This window comes from Streptopelia decaocto, assembly GCF_964273445.1.
Source record: "Streptopelia decaocto genome assembly, chromosome: 13".
Lineage (NCBI taxonomy): Eukaryota > Metazoa > Chordata > Aves > Columbiformes > Columbidae > Streptopelia > Streptopelia decaocto.
In genome coordinates this window covers 3526612-3542881 of record NC_138668.1, presented here as the reverse complement: position 1 = coordinate 3542881, position 16270 = coordinate 3526612, and the positions used below count along the sequence as shown (strand labels likewise).

At 43.7% G+C, this 16270-nt stretch overlaps 1 protein-coding gene across 2 annotated transcripts in view; it reads right to left on the bottom strand.

The window, feature by feature from the left end:
* Positions 1–306: 306 nt before the first annotated feature.
* Positions 307–16270, bottom strand: part of FOXK1 (forkhead box K1) — a 57396-nt gene continuing 41432 nt past the window's right edge. Inside the window, exons 6-9 of one of the 2 annotated variants that reach the window (XM_082064835.1) lie at positions 15920–16086; positions 14553–14834; positions 12132–12359; positions 307–9911 (exon numbers count right to left, since the gene is read on the bottom strand). In XM_082064835.1, the coding sequence (XP_081920961.1) occupies positions 9691–9911; positions 12132–12359; positions 14553–14834; positions 15920–16086 (898 nt within the window). In that variant the 3' untranslated portion in view covers positions 307–9690. The remainder of the gene's footprint in view (positions 9912–12131; positions 12360–14552; positions 14835–15919; positions 16087–16270) is intronic. The other variant, XM_082064836.1, reaches the window with a different exon arrangement.

Sequence of the window (16270 nt, the reverse complement as noted above, 5' to 3'; positions counted from 1 at the left end):
GTATTTAATGAAAATAATAAAAGGAGAAAAAGAAAAACTCTAAAGCACTCTGTTCGCTCACATTGTGAGCAGGGTAGATTGTGCAACAACCCCCCCATGACAGGATAAAAATGGATAAAAAGTATTAACTATTAATTCATTAATTGTATAATTAAACAAATTATTATCAATAATAATTATTATTAATAATTAATAATTACATATAGTTAGTAATAAGAATTATTAATACTACTACTACTAATAATAATTTTATCCTGCTGGAACGGTAAAAATCTGTCACTCAAAAGCAGCCAAGCAATTACAGGGTATTTTCTCTTTCATATATAATTTTATTTCTGGTTATAGAAACAAATGCTAAGAGGAGAAGCAACATTCCCCAACCACATACATCAAATTAAGGTAACAGAACAGTTAAAATAAATGAAAAAAAAAAAAAATAGTAGAAATTTAAAACTTTGTTATAGCTTTAAAATATTAACGTTCTTGATACATTAGAAATCACATTCAGACCTCAAATCACTTAAAAAAAAAAATGTATGGCTCCATATTAAAAAAACAAAACAACCAGCACAAAACCACTGTATGTCATTGGATGTGGAAATGCAAGTCCTGCTCCTCGGACGCTTGGATTTGCCGTCTCCTCGGCGAGCTCCAGCCCAGGTAGAGGAGATGAGCGTCACATCCACGGCCCCAGACAGAGCGTTTCCCCCCTTGGGATCCACGCCTGCATTTTGGAAAGCACTGATCATGAAAACAAGTCACGAAAAATACAAAATACTTTTGATGTCCGCTGTAAAAGAACCACGAAAACCGAGTACATCTGGCTGGAGGTGCCTTGTACAGGCAACGCCAGGAACTGAAATGCAAGCATGGCTTTAGTTCCCCCATCCATCCCCATTTAAATTAAGTGCCAAATTTAGGTGAAAGGGGTAAAGCTCTCCCAGATGTCTGCAGAAAAAAACCACTTTGTCAAGCCACTGAGGTATTGCAGGTCCTCATCTCAGCGTGGCCTTCCCCTAAGGACCCAGCGGGGATGCAAATGGGCAGAACAGGGGGAGCCTCAGATTTTTCTATATATATATATTTTTTTAAAGCAAATATTCAGAGTTGGATCTGAACTTCCAGCTTTACCATCCTTGCTCATATACAGCTTCTGATTTATCCCTAAACACCTTTTTAACAGTCCTTTGGCTAACAGTCCTTTAGATAGCTACAGAATCCTAAAATGCTCTTTTTGGCTCTGCGGAGTTCGGCTGCCAGGCTGGACAAGGCCAGTCTCATCGCAGCACAAACCCAGAACAATATACAGCGTCGTAAGATTTGTGTATTTTAAAGCCATTCTGCTTTCCATATCAGTATATTTGAATGAGATTTTTTGTTTTTTACATTCTCCGCTTTCTCTTCCATTACAACAAAAAGATCTTACAAATGACAATACTCTGGTTCCTTCCCTCCACTTCGAGTCCATTTGGGTGAGAAGGAAGAAAAAGGAAAGTGAGTTTACAGCAATTAATTTGCTACAGAGCAAACTTGCCTACATAGCAGCCCGTCCACCCCAAAGAGTGGCACATACACCAGCAGAACGTGAGGATGTTCTGCACCAGGCTTTTAGCAGCAAAGCAGTGAAAGAGAAGGAAAACTCACTTGTTTTTGCTCCATTTAAATCTCATTTTTCTTCCATGAACAGACATTTCCCCTCAACATTGCCCTTAGCTTTAAGGAAGGCTGTTTCAGACTGATATAGGTCAAACTGAGGTGGGGTAGGACGAGGACAGAAAGGTCCAGATCATGGCAAAGGCGCATCACCCAGCTTGGCAGCAGACATGAAGAAATAACTCAATACTAGGGGAAGGCTGGTTTTCACAAGGGCTGTTTTCTGCTGAGGATGAAAGCTCTTTTCTTCCACTCCTCCTATTCTGGTTATACTTCTTAGCACCAATCCTCTCCTCCCTTCAGTATCAAAGCCCGACCACCGGACAGTGAGCGGAAAGCGCGGTGAAGCATTCACCCAGGTCCTACAGAAGAAGGAGTTTCTATCCTGAAAGAGCAGTGAGGGTTAGGAAGCCAAGTATCACCTGCTTTTAAGATTCATTCTCAAAAGGCTCAAGTGGGTCAAAACACACACTTCTGTGAATTCAGTGATCCTTGTGGAGTTAAACCATGACCGAAACGTGGCCGGATTGGTAAAACTGACTCCTGGTGAATGGGAACATTAGAAAAACTCTTACGTGTTTGTTTTTAAGGGGATGTATACACCTCACACCCCATGAAGACATAGAAGTATCTCAAAAGGAGAATAATCCCACTACAGAGGAAAAGAAACTATTTCATATTGCCCCTGTGTTAGCTCAGCCACCTGACAGACAGACAGGGAGGAACTCCTCAACCTCACAGCATCCTCACGGGCTCTCCATTCATTTCCTCTGTTAGAAATAAGGTCCTATTACTTACAGACCAGAACTCCCTGATACCGCATCTAGAGATAATTCGAGCCAAGAAAGGTTTCCAGCTTTCATTAGTGCCATTTGGGGGATTTTTCTTGCCAGAAAAGCAGCACGGGATGCGGAAAGCACGATGAAGACACAAGCAAAGAAAGTACCAAGTCACCTCTTCTGCTCTGCGAGAGGAAGGAAAACAATCATCAAAGTAAAGCTGCTTCTACCAGCTGCCCGTATTTGTTAAAAATACAGGTACATCGCTCTTTAGAATCAGTGCCTGGTGCAGGAATTTACCAACATACTGTATAAAAGTCTGTGTAAAGTACCTTTGAAGAGAAAGAAATAGTCATGGACCATTTATATATCTATATTTACACACGCACTCACACACACATTAATAAATATAAATTTTATGTTTACACAGATCTAATTTAATATTCTATGAAAAAAAAAAATATTTAAAGGGTTTTTCTTCCTTAGCTGCCACTCATGAATTGTCAGTTGTTTCTTCTGCCTTGAGAGCGAAGGCGTAGACTTGGTACAACTACCCTCAGGCTCTGAAAGTTAAAGTGACACGTAAGGAGAGGACCAGCCATACATTCCCAAGGGTTTTAATTCAGTGTTGGTAAATCGAAAAGGTATCAAAAGAATTTTCTGAACATATAAATACAAAGGTTAAAAGTCAATTAAAAATTTGGAATTTAAATATAGTGCTCCAAGAAAAACGAGTATTTTTCAAAATGTCTTGCTCAGGCCAAAGTAAAATGCTCACTGTGGTTATTACTGCTCCGTGAAAGACAACCTAAGAGAGAAAGCCCACCATCACAGCTAGGCATTTTCCACTCATTATTACAGATGCATATATCCACACCTATACACACAAAGACACGTGCTGTCCTACAAATAACCCACCTAGCAGAGAGGGAGAGTTTGCTGAGCTATTACAACTAATCACAGCCAAACAGCCGCCAGGCAGCCGCAGAGAGAGGTTGGTCCAGCCTAAGTCACAGCTACGGTTTGGTCAGGTCCAGATCGAAATGCAAGGCTTCACTTCCCACTCCCATCAGTTCCAGCAACCCAGATGACCTTGTAGTGTAACTGTTTTCTGCAGCACAGCTGGCTCCACTGTCAGCTACACTTCCCGACAGTAGTGTTTGCTATGGTAGTACTAGCAGCTTTGGCATAATTTTTCACCCAGAAGGAAACAAGAAGTTACAAGACTGACCAATCTGTTGGATAACTGCAACCTAACGCACAGATTCTCACCAGACCTTCAAGCAATGGCATTCAATTAGGAGTTGGATTAAAGAACTCTGGAGCTGACAGAAATAACTACGAATCAAGGGGAAAAGCTGTGATGGGGAGGAGAAACAGGAGCTGCCCAAGAGACTGGCTGGCAGCATTTGCAAAATCAAAAGCTCAGCATGCAGAAAAGGCAAAATGACAAAGCTAGTCATGGTCCTTTGGAGGTTCATTTCTAATGCCCGACTTCACTAGCAGCAGGACTTCAAAACCTGAAAGATTTTGCATCGAGGATGAAATTCAAGCTAAGCTCCATATTGGATCAAAAGTATTGTTTGAGAATGTAAAGCACAGGTACTTTTAAAAGTGATCAGGATCCTTCAGCAGCGTGTCCTGTTCAAAAAGCTACAAGCCCATCTGGCACCCTTCCTTGGAAGAGAGGGATGAGACTGTTGCATACGTACAAATGCAATCCAGAGTGTTTCTGGTTCCCTTTGTGACTCTTGGTTCTCACACTGTACGCAGAGCAGCTGAGGGTGAGCCAGCTGTGCATCTTGAAGCAAAGCAGATCAAACAAATATGGGCTGTACTTGCAAAAGGTCATAGGAACTTCTTCCACTCCATCGTTAGCCTGTATCTAGAGCACTGCCTCTGGTTTTGAGCTCCCCAGTATAAGACAGAGACCTTCTGCAGCAATTCCACCCGATACCCTGAGGGCTTGAGCACATGATGTACAAGAAGAGATCAAGACAATCAGGTTGGTTCAGCCTTCAGGAAAAAAAAAAGGCAAAGGGGGAAAAAACTTAGTGGTATCTTCAACTATGTGTTTGGAAGATGCAGAGGAGACAGAGCGAGGCTCTTCTCAGAGGAGTGACGTGACACGACAAAAGGCAATGAACACGTGCAGCTGTGTGGGAAATACTTCTCAGATACGTGAGAGACGTTTTCACCTTGTGGGTGGTCAGAGTGGATCAGGGACCAGGGTTTTGTGGAGCCTCCGCCTTTGGAGACATTAAAATCTCAGTGGGGCAAGGACGTGGCAACATGATCCGTTTGCACCTGCTCTGAGGAAGAGGTTGTAGCAGAGGCCTCCAAAAGCCTGGGTTCTTTCAACCCAATTTATTCTACGTCTCTACACTGCTACAACTGGCTAATGGCAGAGACAACAAACTGACAGATGTGATCTTCCCTAATACTGCAGTTTTATGTGATCTACGTTTATCAGCGATAAACTATGATTTATAAGTCATAGTTTAAACTTGAGAAACAAAGATGAAACAACCAACCAGTTGGAATTTAATCCTTCAATACAATCAGCTTGAAGATGCAGCTTTTCATCCTCTATAGAAAGATACAGAACTATTGCTAAATTAAATCCTTGTTATCCAAGATCCCCACATTTCAGTTTCTCCTTTCACCCTACGTTTTGACATTCATCTATATGCTAGTGCCCATCAGAGCGATACCAGATATCTCACTGGGAAACCTCCTTGCTAACACAGATGAAAGGTTCAATTCAACATCCCCAGTGGTCAGTGCAGCTGACTGAAAGAGCTGGGATTTCATTGATGCTGCTGGGATTCTGTTAACTTCCCTCACCCATTACCCTGCCATATAAGTCAATTGCCTCTTTTGGTGATACCTGTGGACAGCCCTGGTTTTTATTAGGTCAGCTAACACACCACACGGTACGAAAGCTCAGGTCTGATGCTCTCACTTGCTTATATATTAGTCCCTCGCCTTCTGTGCTTCAAGTTTCATTTTACTGTTGGCATTTCCCTACTGAAAAAGGGGGAAAAATGCGGAAGTTAACTCTGAATGACAGTTCTAAGTCAGTACACAAGACAGATGCCTAAAATACACAAAACCAAGTTTCCTCCCCTCCCAAACCTGACACTAGACCGTGACACTGATTGCAGAAGCATTGTAAAGGCTTCAGCTCTTATTTCACTATTTATTTCCTCTTCCAAAGCTTTAATGTGTCTCTGAAAACACTTTCCTGAATACGTTGTGCCCAACAGCAGCATGCCTACAACACAGCATGAAAATTAAATACGGGGTGACCAAATTGACCTTTCTCAATCTGCTCTGGAGCCCCAAGTATCCCACTGGTACTGTCATCCTCGAGTCCTTGGGCAAAACTTAATGCAAGATGCTGTTCCTGTCAGTGAATAAAAATGACTGGATATGCTACAGGGGACACCGTTAATGGTCTGGGGGAGGGAGGAATACGGGGGAAAAAAAGGAGTTGAAAAGAATATATGAGTTAATCACGATCTTTAATTCTGTGCTCAGCACCATGTTGTGTTATCACTAAATCAGATTAAATATACCGCACTGTAAAAATCTTCCTATCACAAGAACCAAGGTCAAGACAAAACAATAACTAAGGAATTCCAGTGGAAAAAACAACAAGAACAACCACATTCAGCTTTTGCAAACTGAGGCAATGAAAGTTGCTATAAACTGACCACTATCAAAGTCAAATTAGTTTTTGTCATTGCCTAGGATGGAGAGCAGGGAAAAAGAAAAATCAATAGGGGGCGGTGAACAGTGAATTCACAGATAAGAAGTCAGTTTTAAAGTCTTTCCAGGTCTAACTTCTATCAGGTTAAATATGAAACAAGGCTAGACTTTTGTTACACAGACAGCAGAAGACGCAGTGAAGCCCCCTACTCCTCTCCCCCTCAAACCTCCCTCAGTTAATAAAATTGAGGACGAGATGCAACTTTTTAGACAAAAACAAGTTAGTTGATCCATTTAAAAACAATCCAAGTACTGCATGTAACCAGTAATGTAATGTTTTCTTTCTAGTTGAAGGCTTAATTCTACTATCACATTAATTTTCATTCCTCTGCAGTGCTCAAAACAAAGTCTGGGGAGTCAGGACTGATATGGAAAAAGAGCAATAGCGTCTTCCAGACTGAGCAGCGTGTTGAAAGAATTCATCTGGAGGCCTGAAACAAGATGTCCCCACCTCATGCGCTCCAGATAAGGACTACATTTTTCCACAGCCCTCTACAGGATTTAGTAAGAAGTTATTTTGCCTAGTATCAGGCAATGATATAGGCAATGTATAGGCAAACCTATTAAAAATATATTGTCAAGCGGCACGGCTGCCTCCTCCAGTAGCAGGGGGATGCAGCAGACTCATAAAGCAAAAATCCTCCGACAGGATGATCTGCGAAGTTCCAGACACCTCAAGGAGAATGGGTGAATATTTGTGTATCCCTCAACCAGCAGGCACTGTGAGCCACAAAAGGAAGCGAATGTATTATTCTAAATACTGAGGAGGCAGATCTATACACGCAACCTGAGGACAGCCTTTCGAGAGGTATCGATAAAGCAGCAACTGGTGTATGAAAACACCGCGATTCAGACGATGTCACCCTATGGTGCTGGACCAGTCTACAGAAGTTTAGGGCCTAGTTATTTAGAATTTCTAAGAGAAAAAGCAGCCATAAAGAAAAATCCACAAAACTTTAGCAGCTTTACATTCTGAACGGTATTCTGGTGGTTGCTCATCTTGTGTTGACTCACCCGACGTACTGGAAACCCAAAGACTCCTCTGCTCCAGGACAGCTCCTGGCCTCGGGGCTGTTTGAGGGCTGTGCCTCTATCTAAACCAGCACTCACCCAACTGTAACGACGCATCACAAACTACGCTGCACTCTCACTCGTGCATTCCTCCTTGAAGTCCATTTTATTGAATTCTGGCTCTGAAAAGGCTACAGAAAGCAGAGCTAATCTGGGTGCTCCTCAACCTTCCCAGCAGGGAAAGTGACAGTGGGAGGCCGACCTGCTTCAATTTGTGGTTTGTGACAATCCTTCACAAAATCTTTTCAAAATACTAAAATCCAACCTAATAACTTGTCACTAAAGGCACACGCCTCGACGATGAAAGCCTAGCTGTAGATAAATGAACTGTCCTGAACACTTCGCGTGCCTCTCACTGCAGAGTCTAACTGCGAATCACAAGACCAAGAAATTCTTCTCTCAGAAATATCTCTCGCGAAACAATTGGCTTGAGAATAAAACACGGCTGAGTTTTATTCAAGCGGTGAGACTTGGCTGTTGAATAGGGTTTGGCAAAGAGAAAGGAAATCTAGAAGGGAAGAAGTGATGCCAGCTGTTACCTTGTGGATTTCCTCCCTCTCCCCAAATTCCAGCAGATGTTGAACTGTTGTGCCTGACCCCTAAACCACGCAGACGTAACGACAGTATCATTCACTGCACATCGGGGAAATCTTTTTGCAACGTATTTATGCAGTGGGCTTGCCTCTCTGCTCTGCAAAAGCATTGTCACACTGTACAACAGTAACCTGCCAATAAATCTGTAGAGGTTGGGGGATAACCTACCAGAGACATATTCCATTCCTGCTAAATCTCTTTTGCCGTTACCGAAGCCATAATGTTTTCTAAATTAAAAGCTCTCTGCTGTGCTGCCAGAAGATGTTAGCCAAGGGGATCGCAAACAGGCATAAAACCAAAAGGGTTAGCTGGAGGCTACATGGGTTGATTTATTTTTGCCAGTCACAAGGTATCACACACACCCACCGCTCCGTGTGGCTGAAGTGACTCAAATCCACTTCACTCGTAAGATGTATTTGTAGTACATGAAGAGCCTGGAATTTAGTTCAAATAAAAGCCTCCTCCTACTGGCCAACCCCAGTGGTCCCCAAGGGAGGAGAGATGGGAGAGGGAGCCAGGCAATGAAAGGAAACCTCCACACTCCTTTTGGAAAACCTGTTTAAGACCCCCAGTGACTTTTGCCACATGGAAAACAAAATTTCTCTTTTGCCTTGGTCTCCCCACACGTACAGAATTTGTATTCAACACCGTATGAACTCGGCTGCCTCTCACCCCAGCTCTCAGCAGCTGTGCTGTGAGCCACAGCGCAGGGTCAGTGACAACTCCCACCCAGCCCTGGCCTCCTGACCACCATCCATCTAGTCGAGGAACCCGGTCCCAACGGGAGGCAACGGCAGATCGTTTTAGTGCAGAAGACCAACCAATATTTTCTCGAGTTGACAAGAGACAGTGGCAATGTCTTCACCTACAGTGCTATTTTGAACAAAACCTGTTGCTCCAGCACAGGATGCAATCAGTTGAACGCACACAGAACCTTTTGGAGACACCCTTCCCCATGTGATCCTCAGATACTTCGGCTGTTGTCCAGAGCAAGTGATGAATAATTGTAAGAAAACATTGAAGGTACAAAACCCTTTGTTTTTAATATCTTTACAGGAACCAAATTAATACAGTTCCTCTGTCATCTTATTCTCCCTCAGAGGGAATGGAGAGAAATTGCATCTGGAAATCCAGGTGGTTGAGCCCTGTAACTCTTCCTCCTGAATCCCCACATAAATAAACATTCGTTCATATCCAGAATTTTTCTGTTTCTTTTTTTTTTTTTTTTTTAATGATTTGCCTTTTTCTTTAAGCTTGGTACCATGTTTCTTTAATGCTGTTTTTGTGAGATACTGCACCCATCTTTCAGCATTTGATTGCCTTAGGTGGCCTTTTTAAAATGGTCCTATGGTTCAAAGCTCTGAGAAGTACAGTATTAAGGCATAGAAAATGAGGAGTTTTCTTTCCAGGGAGCAGATTGTATTTGTGTTACATTCCTTTAGATGCTGAACTGCAAATCCCATCTCCTTGGAGCCAAAAGGGGAAAGGACAGTTAAAAAAATATCCCAGCAGTCATACAATCAGTTGTCTGTATGTTTTTTGAATCTTATAAAAAAAAAAAAAGGAAAATGTATCCCATAGGTAAAGACAGAACAGAGTTCCAGGTATGGGTTCTTGGGAGGGGTTTTCCATTCTTTTTGGCACCTTGTGATTCTAACAGCTGTTGGCCTCCCAGTTAAAAATCTGACTTTAAAAAGGGCTCGTTATTGGCTATATTTTGAACTGTTACAGTTGTGGTTTGTTTTCTTTGAAAGCTGCTTTAGGGGCTGCTGCCATCCCATGCCCACCCCGCATCACTCCAGCTCCTCCCACCGGTTCTTCATTCACTGGTGGCCTGTCCTTGTGGCACTGTAGATGTGATGACTCCAGTTTGGGCTGGGACTGCTCCGCTGGACTCTTCTATCCGGGGTCTTTTGACTTCGGGTTCGCTGGAAGAGGCTGCTGCCGGCTCTTCGGTCCCGGTCTCACACACCCGGCTGACTACGACAGGAGTGGACGAGCTGGCCTGGGCTGCAAGAAGCTGCAATGGATTTGTAAGAGCTGGGAAAAGGACGAGAGAAAGAATGAGAATTAATGTGATGAAGTACCACGAGTGTTTGCTATTCCAGAAAACAAGAAAACAAAACACCACAGTCAAATGCGACAGCTGGCACATATTCAAGTGCTGTTTTCAAGTCCATTTTGTAAGGCTTGCTAGCTTTGTCTCTCTCCCTCAATTTCAGCCTTGTGCAAGTTCACCAAACTGGTAATAACTCCTTTCACAGAAGAGCTTTTTTCTTCCTACCTGTTGTCAAACAAGGCATTGCCAGCTTAGTGTTCATCTGCGGATGTAAAAATTACAGCAGACCTCCTCTTTGAGAGGTAATTCTCTGGCCACCTACAACCAGAACTTCTTGCAAGCAACAACATCCGTGTGCTGTGCCTTCAGTTTAGAGAGCTCTCGTTAGCCCTGCCTGCACAGTAAGAACAGCCAGTCTGTTGGGAAACCAGATTACAATCCAAATGTTGAGTGTACTGACATCTCATTTTTAAAAAGAGGCAGGGAAAAAAGCTGACCCCAGACAACCAAATGCATTCCCATCAGAACCTGGATCGGAACGTAGGAATTTCTGGCTCCCAATCTTGTATTCTAGTACTGACAAAAGCTCTCTCCCTCCCATTAATAAAAGTGGCGAGATAAAAGACAATTTAAGTAGCAACCCTCCGTAAAAATGTCTACAATTCCTAGTTCCAGACAGAGAATGTGCTTACACACTGGCTTTGGCACACAACACTGCCTGGAAAACAAAACACATTCAGTTTTTGGACTCTGCATCAATCGGAGAGGCAGCCAAAGGGGACTCAGGAGACAGGACATCCTCTGCCCTCCAGACTGATTTGCAAGGGACGGAATGACAGAACATTAGTGGTGTGTTCACTGCTAAACGCATCAAAAAAGAAGCCTTAGGATAAATAAACAAAGAAAACAGAACAAAGGCCCTCAAAGCCCAGCAACTTCCACCAAGGCATGGGAAGGAGCCTGTAGAGTATCAAAAGGATAAAGGAATAAAATAGGGCAAGGACAAGGGCAGTCGCCAGTTACAGTTCCGAGACCTAGAGAACCCCAACCATGCAGTTGAAGAGAAGTTAACTTTGTTCAGTCAAGGGACTCAAACTTTGTTTTGTGAACCAGAAAATTCACTACCACTTACAAAAAAACCCCAGATGCAACTGGAGTATTTTCCAGGTTGATTAGAGAGCTAGAAAAATTTTGGTGAGATTAGAACACCTTAACATAAAAACGTTAGATAAAAAGCTGATTCTACATTAGACAAACACTGCTGCTGGTTAGCAGCAACTCCACCTATCTGATCTATTTAATATCTGAATATTCCACTTGCATAAAAACCTTATCACTATCAAGATTCTTGCAACTCAGGTGACTCTGCACATAGACATGGTAGAAAATTTTGTAGAAAATTCCTGCTTTGCTTCATGAAAGCCAACAAAATCCTACCAGTGCCCTTCATTTCCAAGTCCCTGTAAGCAGCAGCCTGGGACAGCAGGGGTGCTTAGCATCTAAGTGAAAAGGGCACTAAGAAACCTGCATTTTCCATCCCCAGTCATCGTGCTTAACTGGATAAAACCAGCAGTACTGACCAAGCAACAAGAGGAGGCTGCCAAGATGTAGCTAGTATGGGATTTTAAAAATCAGGCTTGACAAATGATTAGAACACATCCTGTATATAAAACATCCTGCATTCATTCACCTGATGAAATAGATCTTATTTCTCTCAGGCTCTAAAACCTTAAAATGGGAAAGTATGTTATTTTCTTAATCCTCTGTGGAGTCATATTTTAGAAGATGTAAAGAGCAGCATGGAAATTTTATTATTTGGCATGCTGAAAGCAAAGGCTGTTTGTCAGAAGAAAACAAATGAAAACAGGCTCTACACAAGAATCTCTAATGCTTTCAACAAGTAAACCTCAAAAGGTAGAGAGTGTAAGTAGTAATAAATGCATAGCCAAGGACAAAGGAAAGTCACTGGACTTTTCAGAGGCAACGGTAGGTAGCAAAACTATTCCAGTGGAGCACAGGTGGACAGAAGGATACCTAGCACTGACATTTACAGCTACAGAGGTTGAAGAACTGACAACTTTGGAATTAGACACAGGGAATAACTTGTATAGCTAAGAAGAGAAAACCCTTACAGCTTTACAATCTAACTGCTAAGTTCAGAGAGCGATCAAGCACCAGCGAGGGATGGAAACGGAGCGTACCGTAAGCACTGCCGGTGATGCTGTTGGTGGGGACAGCGTGTTTCCCGTTCTGGGTGACTGCCCGCACGGGGAGCTGGTGCTGCCCGATGGTCACCGGAGCTGCCTGCTGCAGGATGGTGACTGTCTGTCCTGGAACGCCCTGCGCCATTTGACTGGCGACTGTCTGAATGACACGGCTGGCTGTAGGTATCGTGGCGAACGCGATCGTCGGCTTTTCATCCATGCCTGCTTAAGAGTAGAACAGACAACAACCGTTTACCATCCTTAGGAACAGGCTTTATTCTCATTAACGTGATAAACACCCCAGGGCTCAGCACCACAAAGTCACTTGCTTTTGACATGTCCTACAAGGTTTACAGAGTGGGAACAGAAATCATGGCTTCTCAAGCTGAGGCAGCTTAATCACAGAAGTATATTTGGGCTCCAAGGAGCTGTGAATATTCCTAGAGGTCTAATACTGTGCAAAGTGCCTGCAACTCTTTAGACAGGATCAGACTTTACACACACACTCTTTCTGCAGGCTGATTCATACAGTGGAGTCAGCTCTTAAAAGGTAATGGTTTAATGGTTCACTCATCCCACTCATTAGGGGAAAAACACTGCAGTCAGGTATGTGAGAATAGGGAAGGTCAGTCCCTCTGAAATGCTTATTTTGAAGCACATCAGAAGGTACGGGATGAATACTGGAAAACACTAAAATATTCTCTATTGCACGCATACTCTATCAATACTAAGAACATTTTTCTTACAGCACAAACCACTCAGAAAAAAAATATTATAAACTTGACTCTTTGTCCTAAAAAAGCCCATCTCCTTCATTGGCACGCTCTAGCTGTGATATGGACAGCAGTCACTGCAAATCTCATAGCTTACTTTCTAATTACAGGCAAATTGGCCTGACTCTCAATACCACACAGCAGGAGAAGGCATTAGCATCTTAAACAATGCCTGAAGCCAAAAGTCTGCAACAGCTTGCTGTCAGGCCCGCACGTAGGTTGATTTAAAAGGAGGTCCTCCCACAATTGCAAGCTTCTGCCAGCTATGGAAGTACGGGAAGAAACCATGAGGGAGGAACAAAAATTAAAAAGAGGGCTGAGCTCCTCAATAGGTGGCTGAGGGCTCTCAAACAGTAATCTCACTTCCCAGGATAAATAAGGGTCAATTAAGCAGGTTGGTAACAGCTACAGGACAGGCTTCCACTGGACACACGGGAGAGGAGAGTCATGCTCCTCTTTCAGGAGCTCTTTGGGTCTCAAAGCAGAGAAGGAAGGCAGGAAAAACAAACTCATTAGTCCAGTAGGAAGGAAAGAGTTCTCCCATTTTAACATTAAAATAAAAGGAGGAGTGAGACACAAGCACTGAGGCCTTGCAGAGGCAGGTTGATGGGAAGAGGAGAGTGAAAGGCAGGGAAAGCTGGGAGGTGATGAAGGAAAAATGGAGCAACCAGGAAAAACAAAGGGAAGGTAGAGACTAGAAAAGGGTATGAGTGGGAATAAGAGAGGGACGAGGAATAAGCGAGGGACAAGTAGGGAAAGAATATATGACAGCAAGAACTAGTGAATGAAAGAAGGGAGCAGGTGACAGACAGGCAGCTGCAACTGTTGGTGTTCCAGGAACATGTATAGGATTCTGACAGGAATTTCTAGAGAATGCAAGTGAAACTCAAGCAAGATAACCAGTGCTAAACTAAAAATGCCAGTGGTCCTGCTGCTGCAGTAGGAGAAGGTCTTTGTGATTTTCTTCTTTCCCTCAGAGAAGCACCAATGCCCCGCTGCCCATATAAAAGCAATCAGAGCAACTAGTCACACACCCATTCTGTAGCACTAAGCCCTTCTGAAACAGTGAGCAGCCAAGGTGGTGTCGAGATCACAGCAAGAAAACATTTAACTCACTAAATCCTCCAAGGCTGGAATTTCCAGCTTAGGGAAAAAAAAAAGAGGCCTTTGTTGTAACTGGTTTTGGAAGATGCTTTAATGGAGCCCTGCCTGCACTTCCAGAAGCACACGCTTTTCTCTAGGAACTCAGACCTGTGGAAGAGAAGGGCTCAATCATTCATTTACAAGACCATCCTGAAGCAGAGTTTCAGCCTTTCCCAGGCCAACTCTTTTGGCTAGAAGAAGCACACACTTCCACAGCACATCCAATTGACCACTACACAGGCGTAATATTGATATTTGGGATGATATAAATATTTAAAGCACTGCATGTTTTCTAAGTCTCCAAAGTCTGTTAGATTTGCTCCCCACAGGAGGCAAGTGAACACAGTTGTCCTTGCTTTCTGGTGGAGACATCAAGCAGTCGAGCTCTTACTTGGCTGAAGTTTTACCTGTGGAAGCATCTCCTATTGAGGCCTAAGCACGCAGTGACTGAAACAGTATTTGACCACCCACCCCAAAGCTTATTAGAGGAATGAAAATCTACCTCGATGGTCACCAGCTAAGTCCAACACTGCTCCTGCAGCTTCATGAGCTCCCCCTGCTGTGCCCTGATTCGTGAGGATGTATCCGTTCGCAGAGTTTGCAGAGGAGGTCACAACTCGGACCATTGTAACAGTGGGAGCTTGTTGAACGACGTGAATTGCATGACACGAAGGCTGTTGGGAAGTCACTATTGATGCTGGCATGTACGCGACTGGTTTTGCCACCAGTGTAGATGGTCGGGGAGGAACAGCCATAATCACTGGCTGGGCACTGACTGGAGATCCTAAGCAGAAGAGAGAAGCATACATTAATAGGAGAGGTAAAAAGGCCTCTCATTTCACCTATGCACGTCTAGTTGGCCATACTCAGTCCTTTAGCACTGGCAGGAGTGGTGGTACAGAGCAAAAAATAAGGCTTCAAAACTACCACCTTCAATCTTCTTTTTCGTACCTTACAAAAATGTTTATTGCCACCTGAGCACATTTCTGTGAACAAAACCCACAATAAGCACAAAAAAAACCCCCTGAAGCTTTACTTAATGAGCTTTGTGTTCCAATTTCACCAGGAACACCCCATACATCGGGCCAGTTCCAGCACAGCTGCCAAGCAGATCCTTACTAGGGCTTAACAAGTTACCAAGGCCCTGGCCAGAGCACTACAGAGCTCTGTGTAGCGAAGGCGATCTTATCCAGAAGGCTGGTAAATTAGTGTGAGTGAGTTACGCACTGCCATGGTTACTCTGCTGTCAGTTCTTTCGAGCCACCTAATTCAAGGTTAGCCTATGTGTTTCTATGCATGGGTCTCTTTAGTTTGGAGAAGAGGAGACTAAGGGGGGACCTTATTAATATTTATAAATATATAAAGGGTGAGTGCCTAGAGGATGGAGTCAGGCTCTTCTCGGTGGCAAACAATGATAGGACAAGGGGTAATGGGATCAAGCTGGAACACAAGAGGTTCCACTTAAATTTGAGAAGAAACTTCTTCTCAGTAAGGGTGACAAGAGCACTGGAACAGGCTGCCCAGGGAGGTTGTGGAGTCTCCTTCTCTGGAGACATTCAAAACCCGCCTGGACATGTTCCTGTGCGACCTCACCTAGGCGTTCCTGCTCCAGCAGGGGGATTGGACCAGATGATCTTTTGAGGTCCCTTCCAATCCCAAACATACTGTGATACTGTGATACTTTATGTCCTGTCCCCTCATCCAAAGACTAGTAAGAAAAATGGTCTGATGTTGCATATGCATCACCAGTCTCCAAAAACAAAGTGGAAGGAGAGACCCAGATCCTCCTGTAACACAGCAGCAGAAACACTCCTGCGCTGAACTTGGTGCAACTGAACAGTCACCCTCTACGAAACAAGAGCTACTCACCAGGTGCGCTCTGTGAATACCGATACTCTGGAACCGAGGCTAACTTTGACCCAAAATCGTGATCATGTGGAATGGGTGAGCCCTCCCGTGACAGGCACTCTGGAGTCTGTAGGCCACTAGAGTGAGGGGACAGCAGGCCAGGGTGAGTCGGGGAGGCAGGAGCACTCCTGGAAAACCAGAACAGTGTTGGTAAGCGGAGATGCATTTCAACCACAAGACAGCAGCAGAGAACAGGAGTTACCTCCACACAGGATCCTCTAGGAGAAGTACAGCCTTTCTTCCACAGTACCCGCTATAGTCTTGCTTAGGAAGACTTGAAAGGTACACAGTAACCTCACAAACGCTTTAGCA